The sequence below is a fragment of the Kogia breviceps genome, chromosome 17, assembly GCF_026419965.1.
Source record: "Kogia breviceps isolate mKogBre1 chromosome 17, mKogBre1 haplotype 1, whole genome shotgun sequence".
Classification (NCBI taxonomy): Eukaryota; Metazoa; Chordata; class Mammalia; order Artiodactyla; family Physeteridae; genus Kogia; species Kogia breviceps.
In genome coordinates, this window is record NC_081326.1 from 42,641,414 (window position 1) to 42,664,664 (window position 23,251).

General features: G+C 36.5%; 1 protein-coding gene across 10 annotated transcripts in view; it reads left to right on the forward strand.

Moving 5' to 3' along the window:
* The window catches only part of VPS13B (vacuolar protein sorting 13 homolog B), a 774,679-nt gene that overhangs the window by 203,815 nt on the left and 547,613 nt on the right, over positions 1 to 23,251 (forward strand). For all 10 annotated transcript variants that reach the window (XR_010837425.1, XM_067017180.1, XM_067017176.1 and 7 more), the window contains exons 18-19: positions 19,630 to 19,764; positions 20,560 to 20,733. Coding sequence is in view for 9 of the 10 variants with exons in the window: in XM_067017180.1 (XP_066873281.1) it covers positions 19,630 to 19,764; positions 20,560 to 20,733 (309 nt within the window). In the remaining variant the exon portion in view is untranslated. The remainder of the gene's footprint in view (positions 1 to 19,629; positions 19,765 to 20,559; positions 20,734 to 23,251) is intronic.

The window sequence follows — 23,251 nt, forward strand, 5'->3', positions numbered from 1 at the left end:
ATGGATTATAAACTTAAAAAAAATAATGTATAGATGTATTATTCTCTCACATCATTCCATGAATATTTAATGCAACTGGTAATGAAGGAGAATGGTTATTTTAATAAAACCTCAACAACTTTAAATGTTGTTTGTTGCTTAAATTTCCAGTTTTCCTTTAACTCACTTTTGTTTAGTTATAGCAAAATTGATCTTTTGTCATACATCTTTTTATTATTTGTATCTCCTCTTAGGTGAATTTTCTTTTGTATTCTTTACCATTTACTGATTCATGGATTTACTTATTCATTCAACTAGATTGTAGATTTCATTAGAGAAGAGCTTGAATTGTTCTTGTTTACCCCTATAACCCTAGACTGTGCTTGGTATATAGTAGTGTATAGTAAAAACATAATGAATCAGTGAGTGAATGAATGAGACATGGGAGTCAAAAGTTAGTGTTTACTGGGCTTCCCTGGTGGCGCAGTGGTTGAGAGTCCGCCTGCCGATGCAGGGGACACAGGTTTGTGCCCCAGTCTGGGAAGATCCCACATGCTGCGGAGCAGCTAGGCCCGTGAGCCGTGGCCGCTGCGCCTGTGTGTCTGGAGCCTGTGCTCCGCAATGGGAGAGGCCACAACAGTGAGAGGCCCGCGTACCACAAAAAAAAAAAAAAAAAAAAAAAGTTAGTGTATGCATAAGGAACCATTAGTAGATGATCATCCTTAGGTGATGCAGACAAAAACTTGCATCCTCAAGCCAGGGTGATTGCCCTTCACAGTTAGAGACAGTCCAGAGTTACATGTGGTAGGCCTTTGATTTTGTCCTTGGAGGTCAGTGATTGAAGTAGCAAGACTGAATCTTGGTTGCATGCACTCACAGTTCTTATGGTAAAAGAATGCTTGTCAAGAGTCAAGGTTTCATAGTGGTTAGATTTTACTTTGTGGTAGAATTGAGAATGCCTTAGGGCAGAATTAAACTAAGAAAAGAAGAATGATCTTGTCCTATGCAGAGGGAGTGAATGTTATATTTATTTTTATTCTGGTGTGCCCTTTACCAACTCCCTCTACACAGACACACACACACACACACACACATTCTCTCTCTCTCTCTCTCTCTCTCTCTCTCTCTCTCTCTCTCTCTCTCTCTCGTTTCCTTAATTTAAAAGGTACTTTTGCCCTTACTGTGATGTCTTTTACTTTGCTAGCTAATCATTTAACATCCTTATTCACATTTAAAGTTTTTATTAAAAAATCTTTGACACGGTTTCCCTCTTATGTTTACAATTAGCTTTTAAAAATAGTTTCTAGTCTTCCTGTGTGATATTTTTTAATGATCTCATTTCATTTTTGCCCTCATGCCTACATAGTTTGTTTTTTTCTTAATTTAATGCCCAAGAGTGATGGCTTCCTCTCCCCTTTACTCACTTTGACTGTCAGAATATGGAATTTAATATGACTTTTACATAGTAGCCCTTCTTTAGATATTTCCACCAGTGGTTATTAATGAGAATTTTTTTAAAAAATTTATTTATTTTTGGCTGCATCGGGTCTTTGTTGCCGTGCACGAGCTTTCTCTAGTTGCGGTGAGAGGGGGTTACTCTTCGTTCCAGTACACAGGCTTCTCATTGTGGCGGCTTCTCTTGTGGAGCATGGGCTCTAGGCATGTGGGCTTCAGTAGTTGTGGCTCGCAGGCTCTAGCGCTCAGGCTCAGTAGTTGTGGTGCACGGGCTTAGTTGCTTCGTGGCATGTGGGATCTTCCTGGACCCAGGCTCAAACCAGTGTCCCCTGCATTGGCAGGTGGATTCTTAATATTAATGAGAATTTATTTTTATGTATTTCCTTCTCATATTTGTTATGAAATACTAATCCAAGAATCAGGTATTTTTTTTTAAGCATTTTACTCTGTTATCCTAAGTGTTATTTTATTTTTAAATTCATGTATGGGTACAATACTGAATGATCATAACTAGTAATTGGGTGTTATTTATTATGTCAACTAAGAACTTTTATGTATAGAAAAACCCAATCTAATAATGCATGACTTTATTATTTGTATCATAAAGTAGTAATTAATTATTCTTTATCTGACATTATAGCTCTAGAGGCTAGGGGGAGATATAAAAGGTTTCAAAAGTTATTCTTGCAGTATCAGTTTGTAAATAAAATTTAATTAAATAAATATAAATTAATTTTTCTCATCTTTCACTAAAGTCACTAACTGACTTTAGTTCATATATTTTCTAATGTACAGAAACATAATAACTTTCATTTAATTACTGTACTTTTTCTTTGCCTTTAAAAAAATACTGACGGTATATGACAATATTGCTCCCTTGAAAGGCCACTTTTCCTTTCCATATTCCATTATACAGTCTTTAATCTCCTACACTGCAGCTGATCATTGGTTTTTAAAGCTTAAAGAAATCTTAGTTGTAATCAAATACAACCACTCTTTTTTGTTTTCTTCAGATGAAGAAACTGAGCCACAGAGATTTTAAATCCAAGATTACACAGTTATTTGGTGGCAGAGTTTATATTAGAATAAAAGTGTAGTGATTAGTTTATCATTTAGTAAACTGCCTTATTACTCCTTAATGTATATAAACTGAACTTCCCCGATAAGCTTGTGTTGTTTGTAGTAATAGTAACAGTGAGAATATACTAGCTAACATTTATTGAATACTTAATGCCAGATGCTCTGGTAACCACTGTCCACTTATCATTTCGGGGCTTAGGATTATTCTGTAAGGTAGCTCGTGAATTATACCCACTTTACAGTTATGGAAACAAAGTAGTTAAACTAGTACATTTTGGGATTTATAATGTGTTTAATGTCTCTGCATAACCTGCAGTGTTTAACCTCAAAAAATACTTGTTGCTTCCTCATCTATCATGGATGAAATCCTAGGGAGGAAAAATTCAATTACAAGGTATATTTACTTAAGAAACGTATAGCATAGTGTGATGTGACTTCTGTGCCTGGTAGCGTGGTATGCTAATTAACCTGAAATCCTTTCCTTTACAAACACCCATGCTGGATAATGTATAACACATATAATTCTAAGTGAACTGCTGAACCTGCAAGAAAGAAAAAAAAAAAAAGTTCCCAAGCAAGGAGGAAACGAAAAACTAGAGTAGGAAGCAGGTATTCATGCTCTGACTGTCCTAATGGGCTATGGCAACCTCAGTTACCAGTGGGCTTGGCTTTTAATCACCAGAATGGGGTGGGGACAAGAAAGGAGGAATTGGGACATGATTTCCATTTCCCTAAGCTCATAACTTCTAAGGACTAGTGGAAAGATGGACTGTTTTAAAAATCTGCCCCACTCTCGTTTTAACAAAGAAGCTTCTTTGTTTTGGCCTTGATGGGGAAGATGGAGGGTGCTTTCCCTGAGAATTTGTAACCACAGTCCTGTCAGCACTCAGGTTTTAATTTCTTCATGGTCTAGAAACCATCAAACCAATAAGTTAACTTAAAAATGTGATCCTGGGTGGACTGGTTACATCTCTGGGTATCTAATAGTAAACACAAATATTTGCTTTGGCAAATACCCTTAATTCTGGCAGTGTGTTTAAAAAAGAAAGCCTTTTGAAATGTAAGCTCAGAATCCCAAGTTACCAATGACTTGAAAATAATCCCCCAAGAGCACAGACCTCCAATGGCCAATATAGACTCCTAGAATTTCAGTAATATAATAACTGGAAAAAGAGTATAAAATTGCTAAGTTTAAAATTATTAAAGAGGTAAAAGATGGAGTTGAAAATAGGAGGGAGGCATAGATATTGTCAATAAGGACTAGAGAATTAAAAAAAGGAAGATCAGAAGTCACTGAATGAATGATGTAGATTAGACATAGCTACAGGCACTATTTGTGAACTTAAAGGTGGATATAAAGAAATTATCCAGAATGCAGCACTGAAAATAGAGTTGAAAATGTGAAATACCAGTCAATAGATCTGGTCACTAGAATGAGAGGATTCTGTATAGGTCTAATAAGACTCTCAGAAAGAGAAACTAGGAGAGAGGCACTATTTAGAGACTTCTTTTTTACCCCACAAAATTGATGCAAGATGTGAATCTTCAGATTTAAGAATCATAAATCCCGAACAGGAAAAATAAACCTAAGTTTCTAAGTAGATACGTTGTGGTGAAACCCCGGTGTGCTAAGGACAAGCATAAATCTTTAAAAGCAACCTAAGGGAAAAGAAATTAATGATATGATCTGCCAACATTAATGTTAGTTTTTTAGTTTCCACACTTGGTAGTGAAGACGTCAAGGATAAAGAAAATTCTTTGTTCTTCAACATCTGTTATAATTGAGGTACTTTGGTAAGCTATCTGGAATTCTCTTCTTTTAACCCCATGAAGTCTAAATGAGTTACTGAAGTGTTCTTGTTAGACTATGTCCAGAAGTTGTAAGTTCTTCAGTATTCTAACCAGGCTCTGCCCCCTTCCACATGAAAAGATTTATTTTTCTAGTTCCTTATAGCCAGAACTGTCTAAATTCCCTCACCTGTAATCGTAGCGCAAAGTTAAGTAATCTTGAAGAAGAGCAGGTTAATTCTTATTGATACTGCAAATTAGTTTTCGAGGAATGTACGTGGCTAGTATGACAACGACATGTAGGATCGAGATTCTGATTCATGGAAGTTTAGAGTTAGAAGCAGACTTTATTTTGTTAATATTTACATTAAGAGTTATGTCATAAACTAGGTGGCAGAATATATTGTTTTAAATTAGGGCATCTTTTTCATCATTCTGTCAGTATGAAGTTGAGCCTTTACTTGTCAAATGTTTATTTGCCATTGTTGATGTTAAAAAAAGACAGAACCAGATTTTGTAGATACTTAGTAAATGCCTGTTGACTCTCTTTTTGCTGGAAAGTACAGCAGAATGGACAGGGATTGCGGTGAGGGTGGGACAACGAAAAGTAAGCTCTTGCTATAGAAGACTTTGTGTTTTGTTCCTTGTGAATATGTTCCTTGTGATAGTTCAGTTCTATCACCTAATTATCACTGTGAGCTATACTTTTGAGATTACTTTTTGTTTTCCGTCATTTAATTGGTTATAGTTCAATGGTTATATTTTATATTCTGTTCAAAATATTAAGTGATTTTTACCCAAATATTTTGGGTTAGCCCTAGGCTGTCACTTCATCTGCTTTTCCATGTTAAAAACAATAAAATCATTATCATCAACAGCAATAACAAAACAGCCACTACCTTTTAAAGTTTGCTGTCTCCTGTTTGCATGTCTTATCACAGGAGGTCGTTTGCAGTCTTTGTCATCTATTGAGCCTCGGAACTAACCAGCTTTCTTGGTCTACCTATTTGTTCTTGCCTGCCCAGCCGCTCTTGTTAAGACTTCCACCTTCTTCTCATGTGATAAATCTTCCTCTCCTTTTCCTTTCTCCCTTTAGTCTTTCCCTGAAATGATAATGCTTCGTTTTTACTACAACATCAACCATTTAGAAGCTCTTTGCTATTGCTATTTTGTATAACGTTCCCTAATAACTCTACTCCTTCAATGCGTATTTTAAAAGAATTTACCTCTTCCCTCTACGAAACCTTTACTATTGGTTCACTATCCTATGATTTTATTATTTTTGTGTATCTGGAATGAGTCCTGGCTGCTTGAATGTCCTGAATGACCTTTTGTTTTATTTTATTAAATTATAGTTTTGTAAGGCTTGTAACAAAAAGGGCAGTTCTGTGGGCCCTTACAATCTTCACTGGTTTTTTAGGGGCAGTCATTTTTGGCTCATTCTTAGATATTTACCTCTAAATTTCTAAATAAAATGCTTATATTGAAATTTTCTTATCTTTCATGTTTAGATATTGTATAAATGTTTAGATATGTATATTAAACATACTTTCTACTACACTACATGCTTTCTACTACAACAACCTTAATGTCTTAAAACAACGTAAGTTCATTTTATTACAGTTCTGTAGTTTAAAGTCTAAAATGAGTCTCACTAAAATCAAGGTGTCAGCAGGGCTTTGTTCCTCTTGAAGCCTCTAGGAGAGAATCTGTTTCCTTGCTTTTTCCACCTTCTATAGGCCACCGGCATTCCTTGGTCTGTGGCCCGCATCCCTCATCTTCAAAGCCAGAAGATTGCATTTCTGTGGTAGTGCTTCTGTCATGACATGTCTTTCTCTGACTCTCTTCTTCTGCCTTCCTCTTTCATTTTTAAGAATCCTGATGATTACATTGGTTCTACCTGGATAGTATGGCATAATCTTCGCATTTCAAAATAGCTTATTAGCGACCTTAATTCTGTTTGCACCTTAATATCCCTTTGCCATGTTAAGATAACATATTCCCAGGTCCTGGGATGAGGATATGGGTGTCTTGAGTGAGGGCAGGATGGCATTATTTCGCCTACCAAGAGGATTTAGCTTTTATGGCCAATACTTGCTGTCTGTATTTCTATTCTTTTCTCCTAAGTCATCTAATTATATCACAGCTTTTGCTTAAATATATATTCAGATTTAATATATTATGACTGTGTATGTATGAATTATAGTATACTATCTTTAAATGTTTTTTCTTATCCAACTTTTATCCTTTGAGTTAATAACTGCCTTCTTTTGTTTCATTAGTGTTCCATGTACTTAATATTAATTCCCTCAGATTCTTAGAGAAGCATGTCTTCTCTCAGTATGTTCAGATGCATTAGATAATTAGTTTTAATTTTTAAAGTATTTTAAACCTTATTTATTTATTTATTTAGGCAGTGCCGGGTCTTAGTTGCAGCATGCGGGATCTTTAGTTGCGGCATGTGGACTCTTAGTTGCGGCATGCATGTGGGATCTAGCTCCCCGACTAGGGATCAAACCCAGGCCTCTGCCTTGGGAGCGTGGAGTCTTACCCACTGGACCACCAGGGAAGTCCCTAGTTTTAATTTTTATAGTCATTATTCTTTTAGTGTACTTTCCTCCTGTTTTAATCTCTATTTCCTTCTGAACCTGCTACAGATGTCTTGAAGTTTCCTTTTATCATTGTCCTGGGAATTCCCTTTTCTCTTATATTGGATCCCCTGTTTCTTGCATCACATATATTATTCTTTCCTGATTTATTCCTCTTTTTGGTAGAGCACAGTTCTGTAGCTGTCTTTCTAGCAAAGGAAGTAAACTTCTTTCAGATATGGCATGTTTGAGTGAATCTTTATTCTGCCTTCATGTGTAAAGGTAATTTGGGTGTATATATAGATTTGTAGGTTGGGAATGATTTTTCTACAGACTTTAAAAAGCATTGCTTTGTTGTCTTCCTGTTTCCAGTGTTGCTGTTGAGAACTTTGATGCCATTCTAATTGTATGTTGTATGTATTAACATTTATCTGTTTTTATGCATCTGTTTGTTTTCTATCTCAGAAACTTTTAGGAGCTTCTCTCTTTACCCCTGATATTTGTTTTTTCATTTGTTGCACTGGATACGTGGTGCACCCTGTTAATTTGAAATTCATGTACTTCATTTGGGGAAACCTTGTTGAATTATTTCTTTGATTATTTTCTCTGTTTTGTTTTAATAGTTCTTCCTAGAACTTTTGGTTTTCAGATATTTGATTGTTTATGCTGATCCTCTCATTTTTTTGGTCATTTGGCCTATTTGCAATCTCTTTGGATTTTTTGTTTTGGTTTATGTGGTAGATTTCCTCACCTTTATTTTCTTATTTTTATATTAATTTAAGGAGAATTAACATCATGTTTTTAATTTCTAATGGCTCTTTTTTGTTCTTTGAAAAGTTCAGCTAAACATGCTGTTCTTGTTCTAGTGTCTTCTGTACTCCCTCCAAGGATAGCAGCAGCAGCAGTAGTAGTAGTAGTAAGTATAATACAATAATATAATTATTATTACCTAAGTTTTCTGTTCCCAGCATTGTATTTTTACCCTAAGTTCCTTTTCTGTGTTTGTTGTTTATCTCTATTTTTCATGTTAGTGATTTATACCTAGTTTCTGATGAGCCCTCATATTGTAGAATAAAATACTAAATAACTAATTGGGAACCTGTGTGTGAGGTTGGAGCTTATTGAATGGCTGGTGTTACTGTAGGGGAATTGGACACCTACTCATTTTTGTTGTTGTTGTTTGGGGATAATCAGTTATCAGTATCTCTGCTTCCTTTTTCTTGGACTGACCAGTCTTCACAGATAGAAAACCTTCCATTTCTTTCCTGCAGGTTGTAACTCTGGCATTCAGCATCGCTAGAGAGAAAAAGAAAAGGAGATTTCATTATTCAGTACATCTATTTTATATAGATTTTTAGACAATCTCCCATTTTTAGCATGCAGTCTTTTCCTTGGTATTATCCCTTAGTTCAAAGTCCTTCTGGTTCAACCTCTCCAGCGTGAACCCTTCAGTCTTTTGCCAGGATGAGTGTGGGGTAGTTGCGTGGCTTCACGAATTAAAACAAAGGATGTGTGGTTATTAGATAGACTTTCAGTCACTGCTCATCTTTTTAGCCTCATCTGCATTCCTGCCCTCTAAACTGCCTGGCTTCTTTAATTCTTATCTTTCCAGGGCTTATTGCAGATCAACTTGCTTCTTAGTTTAATAAGCCACGGGCACTTTCCTCTAAGTCATCTTGTTGTTACTTGTTCATCAGCATCCATCTTCTGAAGTTTTGATGACAGTTCTTGCCTCTTTGAGAGTTGCACATATAGTGCTTATCTTTTCATTTTCATTTCTTTGTTGGTTTAGGCCCGTAAAAATTAAGGAGGAAACAGAGCTAAACTTACACATGGCTTGACTCCTTAATCTTTTACTTCTACACAGATATACAGGTCATTCTCATTATTTCATCTTCTGATTTATAGATGATAATTATAAGAGTGATCATAAGTTGATTACTGAACACGGGGGGTTAATGTGTCTGTGAGGCCAGGAGAATTATGTTGGGCAAGAAAGGCAGTGTAAAAAGAATCCGAGCTAAGGGTGCACCACAGGACTAAGAATGTGTGTTCAGAGTTAATATTTTTCAGAAAAATACTCTAAGGAGAAAAAGTAACAGTGCATTTTTTATATTAAATTGTATTACAAAAATTCACTATTAGTTTTAGATTATTCCTTTGAAAGTATATACCATGTAAAGTTGTATTTCAATTGCAGTGCCATAGGGAGTTCCTCTTCCCTTCCTCTAGCAGAATATGACAGCAATATTTGAGTAAATCCACATGAGAGTGCTTTGTAATACTTTGTAAAGTCATTATTTCAAATGTAAGATATTGTCACAGTCTTTGTGATTGTCCTGTTGACTCATGTCAGCTGACTATACATCTTATCAAAATTTTGCACCTCTTCACTAAATTAAGTTCTGTATAAAGTTCAGCAGATTTCTCAGAGTTAAATACCTTGAACAATAACTGCAGTATTTTGACCTCCACATGGAACAGTAATAGTGGTTTGCCTTAAGCCACATAACTACTAGATATGTAATGCTACCTATAACTGAAGCCTTGCGTTTTCAGTTTCAGAACTTTTGGTCTTTTTGTTGCACCATATTGCATTCCCAACAGGAGATTTCCTTTCACAGTTTCAGGAAGCTGCATTTATGTAGACAGAAAAAATGTGAATGGTACCCTGAGTTGTGCAATGCCAAGACTCTGCTCCTTTCTACCTCCCTAGTGCTTATGTTTGGGGTGTTTTACAAATTTTGGTTTGATGGTAGAGTGGAAAGAAACCAAGTTTACTTTTAAATTATTTTTTATTAATACTTTTTCTTCTTTAGAGTAATTTTAGGTTCACAGCAAAACTAAGAGGAAGATATGAGGTTTTCCATATACTTTCTGCCTCCTTCTTGGTCTGCACAGCCTCTCCCAGTATCAACATCCCCTACCAGAGTGGCATATTTCTTACGATTGATGGACCTACATTGACACATCATAATCACCCAAAGTCCATAATTTACATTACTGAGGTTATTTTTTACTAGCAATTTTTCTCCATTGTTGAAGTCTATCAAAAGATGACTATAATTATCTTTTAAAATATCTGATCTTGAGCCATTAAAAACAAATTACTTTTTGAAAAAGTTTTCTTAAGGAGAAAGTATGCAGGATGTTTTAGTTACTAAAACAAGTTTAAAAATATCTGAGAGGGACTTCCCTGGCAATCTAGTGGCTAAGACTCCTCATTCCCAATGCAGGGGGCCCCAGTTTGATCCCTAGTCAGGGAACTAGATCCTGCATGCCACAACTAAGACCCGATGCAGCCAAATAAACAAATAAATAAATATTTTTAAAAAAATCTGAGAAATGTAATGATCATAAAAAGTGCAATAAGTTCTTGATAGTATTAGTCTAAACTAAGATGCTTTATATATGTATAAGTGATTCTTATCAGAAGAGGTTTCCGGCAACTTCTTCTGATAAGAGTCTTATATATGGCATGCATTAGATAATAACAAAGACCGTATCATTTGAGATTCAAGGTAGAGTCCTAAACTTGGTGTAAACTGTAAAAGAAGCAGCTTATGGGCTTCCCTGGTGGCGCAGTGGTTGAGAATCCGCCTGCCGATGCAGGGGACACGGGCTCGTGCCCCGGTCCGGGAAGATCCCACATGCCGCGGAGCGGCTGGGCCCGTGAGCCATGGCCGCTGAGCCTGCGCGTCCGGAGCCTGTGCTCCGCAACGGGAGAGGCCACAACAGTGAGGCCCGCATACCAAAAAAAAAAAAAAAAAAAAAGAAGCAGCTTATAAAATAATTTAATTAATTAATTTATTTATTTATTTATTTTGAGGTACGCAGGCCTCTTGCTGTTGTGGCCTCTCCCGTTGCAGAGCACAGGCTCTGGACGCACAGGCTCAGCGGCCATGGCTCACAGGCCTAGCCGCTCTGCGGTGTGTGGGATTTTCCCGGACCGGGGCATGAACCCGTGTCACCTGCATCGGCAGGCGGACTCTGAACCACTGCGCCACCAGGGAAGCCCTAAAATAATTTTTTTAAAGCCATTTTTGTCTGTTCATATTTTTTTTATTTTTGCATCTACCAGAACTAATTCAATTCTTTTGGTTCTTAACACCAGCAGTAACCCTTGAGAGAATCTTTGATTAGCTCTTGTCTGCTCATCACAATCTAGATTCTTTAAGTTTTTTCAAAAAATTGACATAGAATGAGAGTCTGACTCTGGGGGCTTGAGAGTTAGAGCAGGGTATTATTCCATTTTGTATCCCTCTCATCACTTAACATAATGATTGGAGCAGCGTAAATTATCCACTGATTATAACTTCTGTATCCACAGTAGATGTTAAATATGCAGGGTAACTCAGCTTCTTTTCTTATGAAGAGAAAAGTGAACCACGCCTGCCCACTTTCTGACTTGAGCCTGGGCAAAATCCTTATTTCTCTAAACCTTGGTTTTGCTGAATGTAAAGTGGAATAGTAATAGCTACCTTTTTTTTTCTTTTGAGATGAATAAAAATAACAAACTGGGCGTAGTGCATGGCACTTAGTCATTGAGTGTTAGGTGCTATAACTAGTAGTACTGCTACTACTGTTATTACTACTACTGCTATGTTTATTTCGTATTGTTGGCATCATTTAACTTTCTGAAATACTGCTTCTTAAGTTTTTTGAGTCATAGATTTTGAGAATTTGATAAAAACTGATAAAATCATAGAAAAATGTATAAATACACAGCAGTTAGACTCCTGCTTTGAGGATAATAGGTACCACTGCACATGGAAATAACACAGGTGGTGAATATTGGGGAATAGCAACCAATTGATACATGTTTATATAACAGTCAAATAGAAAGCAGTAAATTTATAGGTTCTTCTGAAGTAAAGATTACTATGTGAGAAGGTATTTCTCAAGATGATGTCCTTTAACTACTGGCAAACCATATAGTGTGTTAGTTAAACTGCAGGTTCCTGGGCCACATCTCAGGAAGACTCTTGGAGGACTGTGGGGCTTCTTGAATGCACCAGAATTTGAGATCAAAGATTTTAGAGTAATGTTTAATATATCTGTCATAAAAAGTTCATGATTTTCTTAATTATTCAAACTTAGTTCTCCTTAAAGGAGTTTCAAATATGAAGGATATATATATTTGATTGGAATGTGGAATGGGGAAAAGAAGGCCACTCTTCATGAATATAGGTGAAATGAGTGGTGAAGTTTTCTGTGATAGGATCAAATTGTGTTAAACACCTCAGCTCTTTCTCTCTGCTGTAGGACTGAGCAAAAATTACTTAACTCTAAGCCATTATATCCCAGTTTGTAAAAATGAGGATGACAGTAACATCTTTATCATAGCCCTGTTGTGAGGATTGAATGAGATGTGTGTATAACACACAGTAAGTCCTGCAGTAAAAGTTAGTTGATTAGAGTTCATCATCATTATCATTATTTTAATGGTTTGCAATAATATTAGTGTAATATTCTTTTTTTTTCTTACTTTTATTTTATTTTTTTTAAACATCTTTATTGGAGTATAACTGTTTTACAATAGTGTGTTAGTTTTTCCTTTACAACAAAGTGAATCAGTTATACATATACATATGTTCCCATATCTCTTCCCTCTTGCATCACCCTCTCTCCCACCCTCCCTATCCAACCCCTCTAGGTGAGGTGATCTCCCTGTGCTAGGCAGCAGCTTCCCACTAGCTATCTAATTTACATTTGATAGTGTATATATGTCCCTGCCACTCTCTCACTTCGTCACAGCTTACCCTTCCCCCTCCCCATATCCTCAAGTCCATGCTCTAGTAAGTCTGTGTTTTATTCCCATCCTATCACTAATCTCTTCATGACATTTTTTTTCCCTTAGAGTCCATATATATGTGTTAGAATACGGAATTTGTTTTTCTCCTTCTGATTTACTTCACTCTGTATGACAGACTCCAGGTCTATCCACCTCATTACAAATAACTCAGTTTCATTTCTTTTTATGGCTGAGTAATATTCCATTGTATATATGTGCCACATCTTCTCTATCCATTCATCTGTTGATGGACACTTAGGTTGCTTCCATGTCCTGGCTATCATAAATAGAGCTGCAGTGAACATTGTGGTCCATGACTCTTTTTGAATTATGGTTTTCTTAGGGTATATGCCCAGTAGTGGGATTGCAGGGTCGTATGGTAGTTCTATTTGTAGTTTTTTAAGGAACCTCCATATTGTTCTCCATAGTGGCTGTATCAGTTTACATTCCCACTAGCAGTGCAAGAGGGTTCCCTTTTCTCCACACCCTCTCCAGCATTTATTGTTTCTAGAGTTTTTGATGATGGCCATTCTGACCGGTGTGAGATGATATCTCATTGTAGTTTTGATTTGCATTTCTCTAATGATTAATGATGTTGAGCATTCTTTCATGTGTTTGTTAGCAATCTGTATATCTTCTTTGGAGAAATATCTATTTAGTTCTTCTGCCCATTTTTGGATTGGGTTGTTTGTTTTTTGGTTATTGAGCTGCATGCGTTGCTTATAAATTTTGGAGATTAATCCTTTGTCAGTTGCTTCATTTCAAATATTTTCTCCCATTCTAAGCATTGTCTTTTCATCTTGTTTATGGTATCCTTTGCTGTGCAAAAGCTTTTAAATTTCATTAGGTCCCATTTGTTTATTTTTGTTTTTATTTCCATTTCTCTAGGAGATGGGTCAAAAAGGATCTTGCTGTGATTGATGTCATAGAGTGTTCTGCCTATGTTTTCCTCTAAGAGTTTGATAGTGTCTGGCCTTACATTTAGGTCTTTAACCCATTTTGAGTTTATTTTTGTGTGTGGTGTTAGGGAGTGTTCTAATTTCATACTTTTACAGGTAGCTGTCCAGTATTCCCAGCACCACTTACTGAAGAGGCTGTCTTTTCTCTACTGTAAATCCTTCCCTCCTTTATCAAAGATAAGGTGACCATATGTGTGTGGGTTTATCTCTGAGCTTTCTATCCTGTTCCATTGATCTATATTTCTGTTTTGTGCCAGTACCATACTGTCTTGATTACTGTAGCCTTGTAGTATAGTCTGAAGTCAGGGAGCCTGATTCCTCCAGCTCCATTTTTTGTTCTCAAGATTGCTTTGGCTATTCAGGGTCTTTTGTGTTTCCATACAAATTGTGAAATTTTTTGTTCTAGTTATGTAAAAAATGCCGGTGGTAAATTGATAGGGATAGCATTGAATCTGTAGATTGCTTTGGGTAGTAGAGTCATTTTCACAATGTTGATTCTTCCAATCCAAGAACATGGTATATTTCTCCACCTATTTGTATCATCTTTAATTTCTTTCATCAGTGTCTTATAGTTTTCTGCGTACAGGTCTTTTGTCTCCTTAGGTAGGTTTATTCCTAGATATTTTATTCTTTTTGGTGCAGTGGTAAATGGGAGTGTTTTCTTAATTTCACTCTCAGATTTTTCATCATTAGTGTATAAGAATGCCAGAGATTTCTGTGCATCAATTTTGTATCCTGCAACTTTACCAAATTCATTGATTAGCTCTAGTAGTTTTCTGGTAGCATTCTTAGGATTCTCTATGTATAGTATCATGTCATCTGCAAACAGTGACAGCTTTACTTTTTCTTTTCCGATTTGGATTCCTTTTATTTCTTTTTCTTCTCTGATTGCTGTGGCTAGAACTTCCAAAACTATGTTGAATAAGAGTGATGAGAGTGGGCAACCTTGTCTTGTTCCTGATCTTAGTGGAAATGGTTTCAGTTTTTCACCATTGAGAACGATGCTAGCTGTGGGTTTGTCATATATGGCCTTTATTATGTTGAGGAAAGTTCCCTCTATGCCTACTTTCTGCAGGGTTTTTATCATAAATGGGTGTTGAATTTTGTCAAAAGCTTTCTCTGCATCTATTGAGATGATCATATGGTTTTTCTCCTTCAGTTTGTTGATATGGTGTATCACGTTGATTGATTTGCGTATATTGAAGAATCCTTGCATTCCTGGAATAAACCCCACTTGATCATGGTGTATGATCCTTTTAATGTGCTGTTGGATTCTGTTTGCTAATATTTTGTTGAGGATTTTTGCATCTATGTTCATCAGTGATATTGGCCTGTAGTTTTCTTTCTTTGTGACATGTTTGTCTGGTTTTAGTATCAGGGTGATGGTGGCCTCATAGAATGAGTTTGGGAGTGTTCCTCCCTCTGCTATCTTTTGGAAGAGTTTGTGAAGGATAGGTGTTAGCCCTTCTCTAAATGTTTGATAGAAATTGCCTGTGAAGCCATCTGGTCCTGGGCTTTTGTTTGTTGGAAGATTTTTAATCACAGTTTCAATTTCAGTGCTTGTGATTGGTCTGTTCATATTTTCTATTTCTTCCTGGTTCAGTCTCAGCAGCTTGTGCATTTCTAGGAATTTATCCATTTCTTCCAGGTTGTCCATTTTATTGTCATAGAGTTGTTTGTAGTAATCTCTAATAATCTTTTGTATTTCTGCAGTGTCAGTTGTTACTTCTCCTTTTTCATTTATAATTCTATTGATTTGAGTCTTCTCCCTTTTATTCTTGATGAGTCTGGCTAATGGTTTATCAATTTTATTTATCTTCTCAAAGATCTAGCTTTTCCTTTTATTGATCTTTGCTTTTGTTTCCTTCATTTCTTTTTCATTTATTTCTGATTTGATCTTTATGATTTCTTTCCTTCTGCTAAATTTGGGGTTTTTTTGTTCTTCTTTCTCTAATTGCTTTAAGTCAAAGTTAGGTTGTTTATTCGAGTTGTTTCCTGTTTCTTAAGGTATGATATTATTGCTATAAACTTGCCTCTTAGAACTGCTTTTGCTGTATCCCATAGGTTTTGGGTTGTCGTGTCTCCATTGTCATTTGTTTCTAAGTATTTTTTGATTTCCTCTTTGATTTCTTCAGTGATCACTTCGTTATTAAGTAGTGTATTGTTTAGCCTCCATGTGTTTGTATTTTTTACAGATTTTTTCCTGTAATTGATATCTAGTCTCATAGCGTTGTGGTCAGAAAAGATACTTGATACGATTTCAATTTTCTTAAATTTGCCAAGGCTAGATTTGTGACCCAAGATATGATCTATCCTGGAGAATGTTCCATGAGCACGTGAGAAAAATGTGTATTCTGTTTTTTTTCGATGGAATGTCCTATAAATATCAATTAAGTCCATCTTGTGTAATGTATCATTTAAAGCTTGTGTTTCCTTATTTATTTTCATTTTGGATGATCTGTCCATTGGTGAAAGTGGGGTGTTAAAGTCCCCTACTATAATTGTGTTACGTCGATTTCCCCTTTTAAGGCTCTTAGTATTTGCCTTATGTATTGAGGTGCTCCTATGTTGGGTGCATAAATATTTACGTTTGTTATATCTTCTTCATGGATCGATCCCTTGATCATTATGTAGTGTCCTTCTTTGTCTCTTGTAATAGTTTTTATTTTAAAGTCTATTTTGTCTGATATGAGAATTGCTACTCCAGCTTTCTTCTGATTTCCATTTGCATGGAATATCTTTTTCCATCCCCATACTTTCAATCTGTATGTGTCCCTAGGTTTGAAGTGGGTCTCTTGTAGAGAGCATATATATGGGTCTTGTTTTTGTATCCATTCAGCCAGTCTGTGTCTTTTGGTGGGAGCATTTAATCCATTTACATTTAAGGTAATTATTGATATGTATGTTCCTATTACCATTTACTTAATTGTTTCAGGTTGTTCTTGTAGGTCTTTTCCTTTTCTTGTGTTTCTTGCCTAGAGAAGTTCCTTTAGCATTTGTTGTAGAGCTGGTTTGGTGGTGCTGAACTCTCTCAGCTTTTGCTTGTCTGTAAAGGTTTTAATTTCTCCATCAAATCTGAATGAGATCCTTGCTGGGTAGAGTAATCTTGGTTGTAGGTTTTTTTCCTTCATCACTTTAAATATGTCCTGCCTTTCCCTTCTGGCTTGTAGAGTTTCTGCTGAAATATCAGATGTTAACCTTATGGGGATTCCCTTGTGTGTTATTTGTTGTTTTTCCCTTGCTGCTTTTAATATGTTTTCTTTGTATTTAATTTTTGACAGTTTGATTATTATGTGTCTTGGCGTGTTTCTCTTTGGGTTTATCCTGTATGGGACTCTCTGTCCTTCCTGGACTTGGTTGACTATTTCCTTTCCTATATTAGGGAAGTTTTCAACTATAATCTCTCAAATATTTTCTCAGTCACTTTGTTTTTTTCTTCTTCTTCTGGGACCCCTATAATTCGAATGTTGGTGTGTTTAATGTTGTCCCAGAAGTCTCTGAGACTGTCCTCAGTTCTTTTCATTCTTTTTTCTTTCTTCTGCTCTGCAGTAGTTATTTCCACTATTTTATCTTCCAGGTCACTTATCTGTCCTTCTGCCTCAGTTATTCTGCTACTGATCCCATCTAGAGTATTTTTCATTTCATTTATTGTGTTGCTCATTGTTGCTTGCTTCCTCTTTATTTCTTCTAGGTCCTTGTTAACTGTTTCTTGCAATTTGTCTATTCTATTTCCAAGATTTTGAATCATCTTTACTATCATTATTCTGAATTCTTTTTCAGGTAGACTGCCTATTTCCTCTTCATTTGTTAGGTCTGGTGTGTTTTTATCTTGCTCCTTCATCTGCTGTGTGTTTTTCCATTTTCTCATTTTGCTTATCTTACTGTGTTTGGGGTCTCCTTTTTGCACGCTGCAGGTTCGTAGTTCTTGTTGTTTTTGGTGGCTGTCCCCATTGGCTAAGGGTGGTTCAGTGGGTTGAGTAGGTTCCCTGGCTGGGGGGACTAGTGCCTCTGTTCTGGTGGATGAGGCTGGATCTTGTCTTACTGGTGGGCAGGTCCACTTCTAGTGGTGTGTTTGGGGATGTTGGTAGCCTTATAATGATTTTAGGCAGCTTCTCTGCTAATCGATCGGGCTGTAGACCTGTGTTGCTCTTTGTTGGGAATAGGGTGTCCAGCACTGTTCGTTACTGGTCCTTGAGTGAAGCTGGGTCTTGGTGTTGAGACGGAGATCTCTGGGAGATTTTCGCTGTTTTATATTGCGTGGAGCTCGGAGGTCTCTTGTGGACTAGTGTCTTGAGGTTGGTTCTCCCACCTCAGAGACACAGCCCTGGTGCCTGGCTGGGGCGCCAAGAGCCTTTAATCCACACAGCTCAAAATAAAAGGGAGAAAAAATAGAAAGGAAAGAAAAGGAAGGAAGGAAGGAGGGAGGGAGGGAAGGAAGGAAGAAAGGAAGGAAGAAATGAAGGAAGGAAGAAAGCAAGAAAGGAAGGAAGGAAGGTGGAGAGGAAGAAAGGGAGGAAGGAGGAGTGGAAGGGAGGAAGAATGGAGGATAGAAGGGAGGAAGGAAGGAAGAAAGGAGGGAAGGAGGGAAGAACGGAAGAAAAAAGGGGAGAAGAAAAAATAAAGTAGGATAAAGTATAGTTATTAAAATAAAAAATAGTTATTAAGAAGAAAAATTTCTATTAAAAAAAAAACAGAAAAACGGGTTGGTCTAACCCTAGGATAAATGGTGAAAGCAAAGCTATACAGACAAAATCTCACACAGCAGCACACACATACACACTCACAAAAAGAAAACAAGGGGAAAATAATAGTATATCTTGCTCCCAAAGTCCACCTCCTCAACTTGGGATGATTCGTTGTCTATTCAGGTTTTCCACAGATGCAGGGCACTTCAAGTTGATTGTGGAGCTTTGATCCGCCACTTCTGAGGCTGCTGGGAGAGACCTCTCCCTCTCCTCTTTGTTCGCACAGCTCCTGGGGTTCAGCTTTGGACTTGGCCCCGCCTCTGCGTGTAGGTCATCTGAGGGCGTCTGCCCTTCACTCAGACAGGACGGGGTTAAAGGAGCAGTTGATTCGGGGGCTCCGGCTCACTCCGGCTGGGGGGAGGGAGTGGCACGGGTGCGGGGCGAGTCCGCGGCGGCAGAGGCCGACGTGACGCTGCACAGGCCCAAGGCATGCCACGCGTTCTCCCGGGGAAGCTGTCCCTGAATCCTGGGACCCTGGCAGTGGCGGGCTGCACGGGCTCCCGGGAGGGCCAGTGTGGAGAGTGACCTGTGCTCATAGTGTAATATTCTTAAGGTTTCTCTGCCTTTTTAATTCTCACCTTCCCTTCAGGGCCAAAATGAGTCTCTCCTTTTTGAATTAAGTTTTCTCTACCATTTATAACATGGTAATTGTTCCCTTCTGTGCTTTTATGTTCTTCAGCAAGTAGCATATAGTAGAGATGTTAATATTAACTTTTTTTGTTAATTGATACAGAATCCCTTTGGTTTCTTTTAGCTACACATGGGATGTCAATTTTGCTTATAAGCTATTGTATTTTAACTTCAGAGCTGTTTTGAGCTATCTTGTTTCTCTCTCTTCATGCCACCTGACCAAGATATTTTGAGGAGGCTGTTTACGCAGGAAGTTTCATGCTTAAATTAAATGTCTCTGCCTAAATGAAACTCAATTTATAAGTTAAATTTGTATCAAATTGAAAATCTTACTCTGTATTCTAAAACCAAATATGATTTTTTAGTCTCCTGATTTTTAAACAAATATTTGTTTCAAATTTGCATAAGTATAGTTATACAAGTTCAGCCCATTTGTTTTAAAATTGCATCTTTTTAACTCCTAAACACTAAACTGTGAAACCTAACACAAATACTGTAAGAACATCTGAGGTAGATAATTAAAGTATAATTAAGTCTAAATGCCTTGGTGAAGGAGTATAAAAATTATTTAAATTCAATCGGCTAGTACATTTGCAGTTTTCTTTTATTAGGTGTGAAATCTAAGAATCCCCTGCCAACTCTTGAGGGATCAATCCAGAATGTTGAATTGAAGTACTGCAGCACATCATTGGTCAAATGTGCCTCTGGGACCATGGGATCAATAAAAATTTGTGCCAAAGCCCCAGGTATGTGCAGCTGGACCGTGTAAAACTTTATTGCCTGTGTAGGAGAATTGGCCTTGCGTTTTATAAGGAGCGTTACTGAAACAAGAATTTACTCATTGTTCCTATGAATCAGAGGTTTTAATTTTTTTAATTTTTACTTGAAAAAAATTGTTAATTGTGCCAGGATGATACTTCTTGACATTAATAGGTTAATTTTTATTTAAGGAAAAAAAATCTTTGCATAGTTTTAAGAATGGTTATGAGAGAGGAAAAATTAAAGGAAAGTTTATTCTTACACTTTTGTGGGGGGATAGGAGGTATAGATGTATATGACACTTAAAAATTAAATTAAAATGTTGTTAGTATAATGAAATTAAACAGAAAACCCAGCTGTTTTTCAGCTGAATGTTGTAATTGATTTCGCCTTCCTTCCAATATTTTATTTCATAATATTTTCCTTAAACTGTTTGTTATTTAATTTTTTCCAGTGTGGATTAAATGTCTAGATAAGATTAAACAGGTACAGATTCCACTGAATATGTAGAATACAGTGTGTTCATGTTGTTTTACTTTATAAGCTTTTCTGATCATGTTCTACATTTATTAGCTAAATATTAAAACAACATTTTAAGAGTTAAAAGTGCTTTTAATTTTATCAGTCATACTTTTTAGAGTATAACTAAATGTTCTGCTAGAATTACCAAGTATAAACTGAAATTTTATTTTATGATGTTAGTATACTTTAAGATCAAACATCTTCGGGGTACTCCTATGTTTTATTTGATGAGTTTCTTTTTCATAAATATTTCTGTTCAGGTGAGAGTGGAAAAGAGAAGTTAATTCCATTGCTTCAAGGTCCTTCTGACACTAAAGACCTTCATAGCAGCAAGTGGCTCAATGAGAGTAGAAAGCCAGAATCTCTCCTAGCTCCAGATTTAATAGCCTTCACAGTCCTAGTTCCACAGTATGTGGACTATTGCCACAGTTCCGGTAAGTACATCATTATTCACTTATTTGCATTTTCTTTTCCAGCAAGACTTTTAAAATTGGACTTTTTTTCTTTCCTTCTCTCCTTTCCTTAACTTCCTCCCTCCCTCCTTCCCTCCCTCCCTCCATTTCTTTCTTCCTCTCTTTTTCATTTGTGTCCATTGGGATACACTCTGCAGTTACACTCTTTGAAAATTCAAATGAAGTATTTTGTATCATTTTTGATAAATGACATGTTTACAAACAATAGTGATTTTACTCTATTTTATTGAGTTAATTCAGTTGTATGTATAACAGTTAATCTCAGATTCAACTACTACTACTACTAAACCCAACTGAGTTTTAAAGTACATCATGTAATACATAGAAAGGAGTAAAAGAAATTTAAAAAATTGGAAAGAGAAAATATTTTTCTTGGGATAGTAGCATTTTGTGACCCAGTTTGCCATGGTAAAGTTAGGTGTTTGGGCCTTCTATGCTTTTACAAAAAGGAAAAGATATTGATGTTGTAATAAAGGAAAAAACTCAGAAGTCAACTTCTTATTTCTTAGAGTTAAATTTTTTTCTAGAAGCACTTTGCCTAGAATATATTTCATTTTATTCACACCATAATAGCAGATCCACACCTCTCATGTTGAGAGGAGATACTGGAACTACCAATGAAGACTGGGGATAAAAAGGTATAGTAAGTAGAGCCTGATGTCAGCCATGAGTTCAGTTAGTATGTAGTTGGTAAAGCCAAGACCATGATGCTAGAAATAAGTTAGCTATATACAGATTTCTTAAAAGGGTCAGGAGTCTGAATTTTTTCTTAAGAATTAATTGGCCAGTGAGGTGGTGTCAGATAGCTGCCTAAGAGTAGAGCTCAGTTAACATTATGTGACTAGAACTGTAGCTTATAGAAAATATGTTAAGCATGACTGCACTAAGTTCAAAGTAGAAACCATGAAAAGATGTGTAATTAACTGCACAGAGACTATATGGAGGTGAATATTCGAAGCAGTGTACATATGCAGGGATGCAAAACCATTTGAAAGCAGAATTCGTTATAGTAGCATTTGCAGCTGAATGGCATCCACACTAGAAACTAGAACTCAGTATTTGAAAGGTGAGTCTGAGAACCCCTGAGTCAGCTTGCCTTTAAAGACAGTACTCCTCAAAAAGACATTTTCAGATTGATGAGGATGGGTATGGTTTCCTAAGGAAAAGATTGTGAGGATGAGGCCAGTACCCAAGTAAGACTGTGCCTATGGGTAGAAGATTTTACCAGTCCTTTAAAGTAGGGGTTGATAAACATTTTACTAAAGGCCAGATAACTAACCTTTTAGTCTTTGTGGGACATACGGGCTCTGTCTCAGCTGTTCAGTTCTGCTATTAGAGCACACAAAAATAGTCATACCTAATATGTAAGTGAATGGGTGTGACTGTGTTCCAGTAAAACTTTATTCGCAAAGCAGGAGGTGGGCGAGATTTAGCCTATGTGGTTTGCCTGCCCCGGTTTTAGGGAGAAGGGATTGGTCGTTAAATAAACATCATGCTTCCCCCCCCCCCCCCGATTTATTTATTTTCTTTCTGTTTTGACTGAGTTGGGTCTTAGTCGCGGCACGTGGGCTTCTCTCTGGACTTACTTGCCCCGTAGCATGTGGGATCTTAGTTCCCTGACCAGGTATCAAACCTGCCTCACCTGCATTGGAAGGCGGATTCTTTACCGCTGGACCATCAGGGAAGTCCCAACATCATGCTTTTTTTACTGCCTATTTAATTATATTTTAAAAATATGCCGTTTGAGAAACTCCATTATATAATTATCCAAATAGTAGTTTTCAGTAGGTTTTGTTTTCAAATGATAAGATCATTAAAATGTTATTAGAATGACCAGACCATCTGATTAGAATTTTGATACCTAAGAAGGGACTAAGCTTATTAGAATCTACTGCATATTCTTAAATGGGACAGGGATTCTTCATTTTTTGTTTTGTCATATACACAATTAGAATGAACTGAGTCAAGCATGTTTAAATAATAATCTGATCTTTCTCATAACAATATTCGTATTATTCTTTGTAATTTAAATGTATATCTAGGGTCTCAAATATATATATTTGCATTTTGAACCTTTATAGCATGGGTCTAAAAATAAACTACTATAAAAAAATTATACCTGTGATATTTCTAGGAAAAAGTCTTTTTCTTACTGTTAAGGAAATTCACTGAATCTTCAACTTTAGTGTTATGTTTAGTGATATGCTTATGGATTTGCATGTAAAATTTTAATGTGCTCATGCATTTGGTGCTTTGAAAATATTCCTTTGGGTGTGTTTTAATCCTAAAATGTAATGTGTTTTTACTTAAACTACATTCACATACTTTATTTAGGGTATTTTTAAATTTAAATTTTCCATCCATCTTGGGAACTGCCACCCACATTCATGGCTTAGGTATTTATGATATGGTTATGAGAGAGCACATAAGTATTATTTTTCAAAGCCAGTTTTAAAGTAATGTTGACTAATCTTATGCT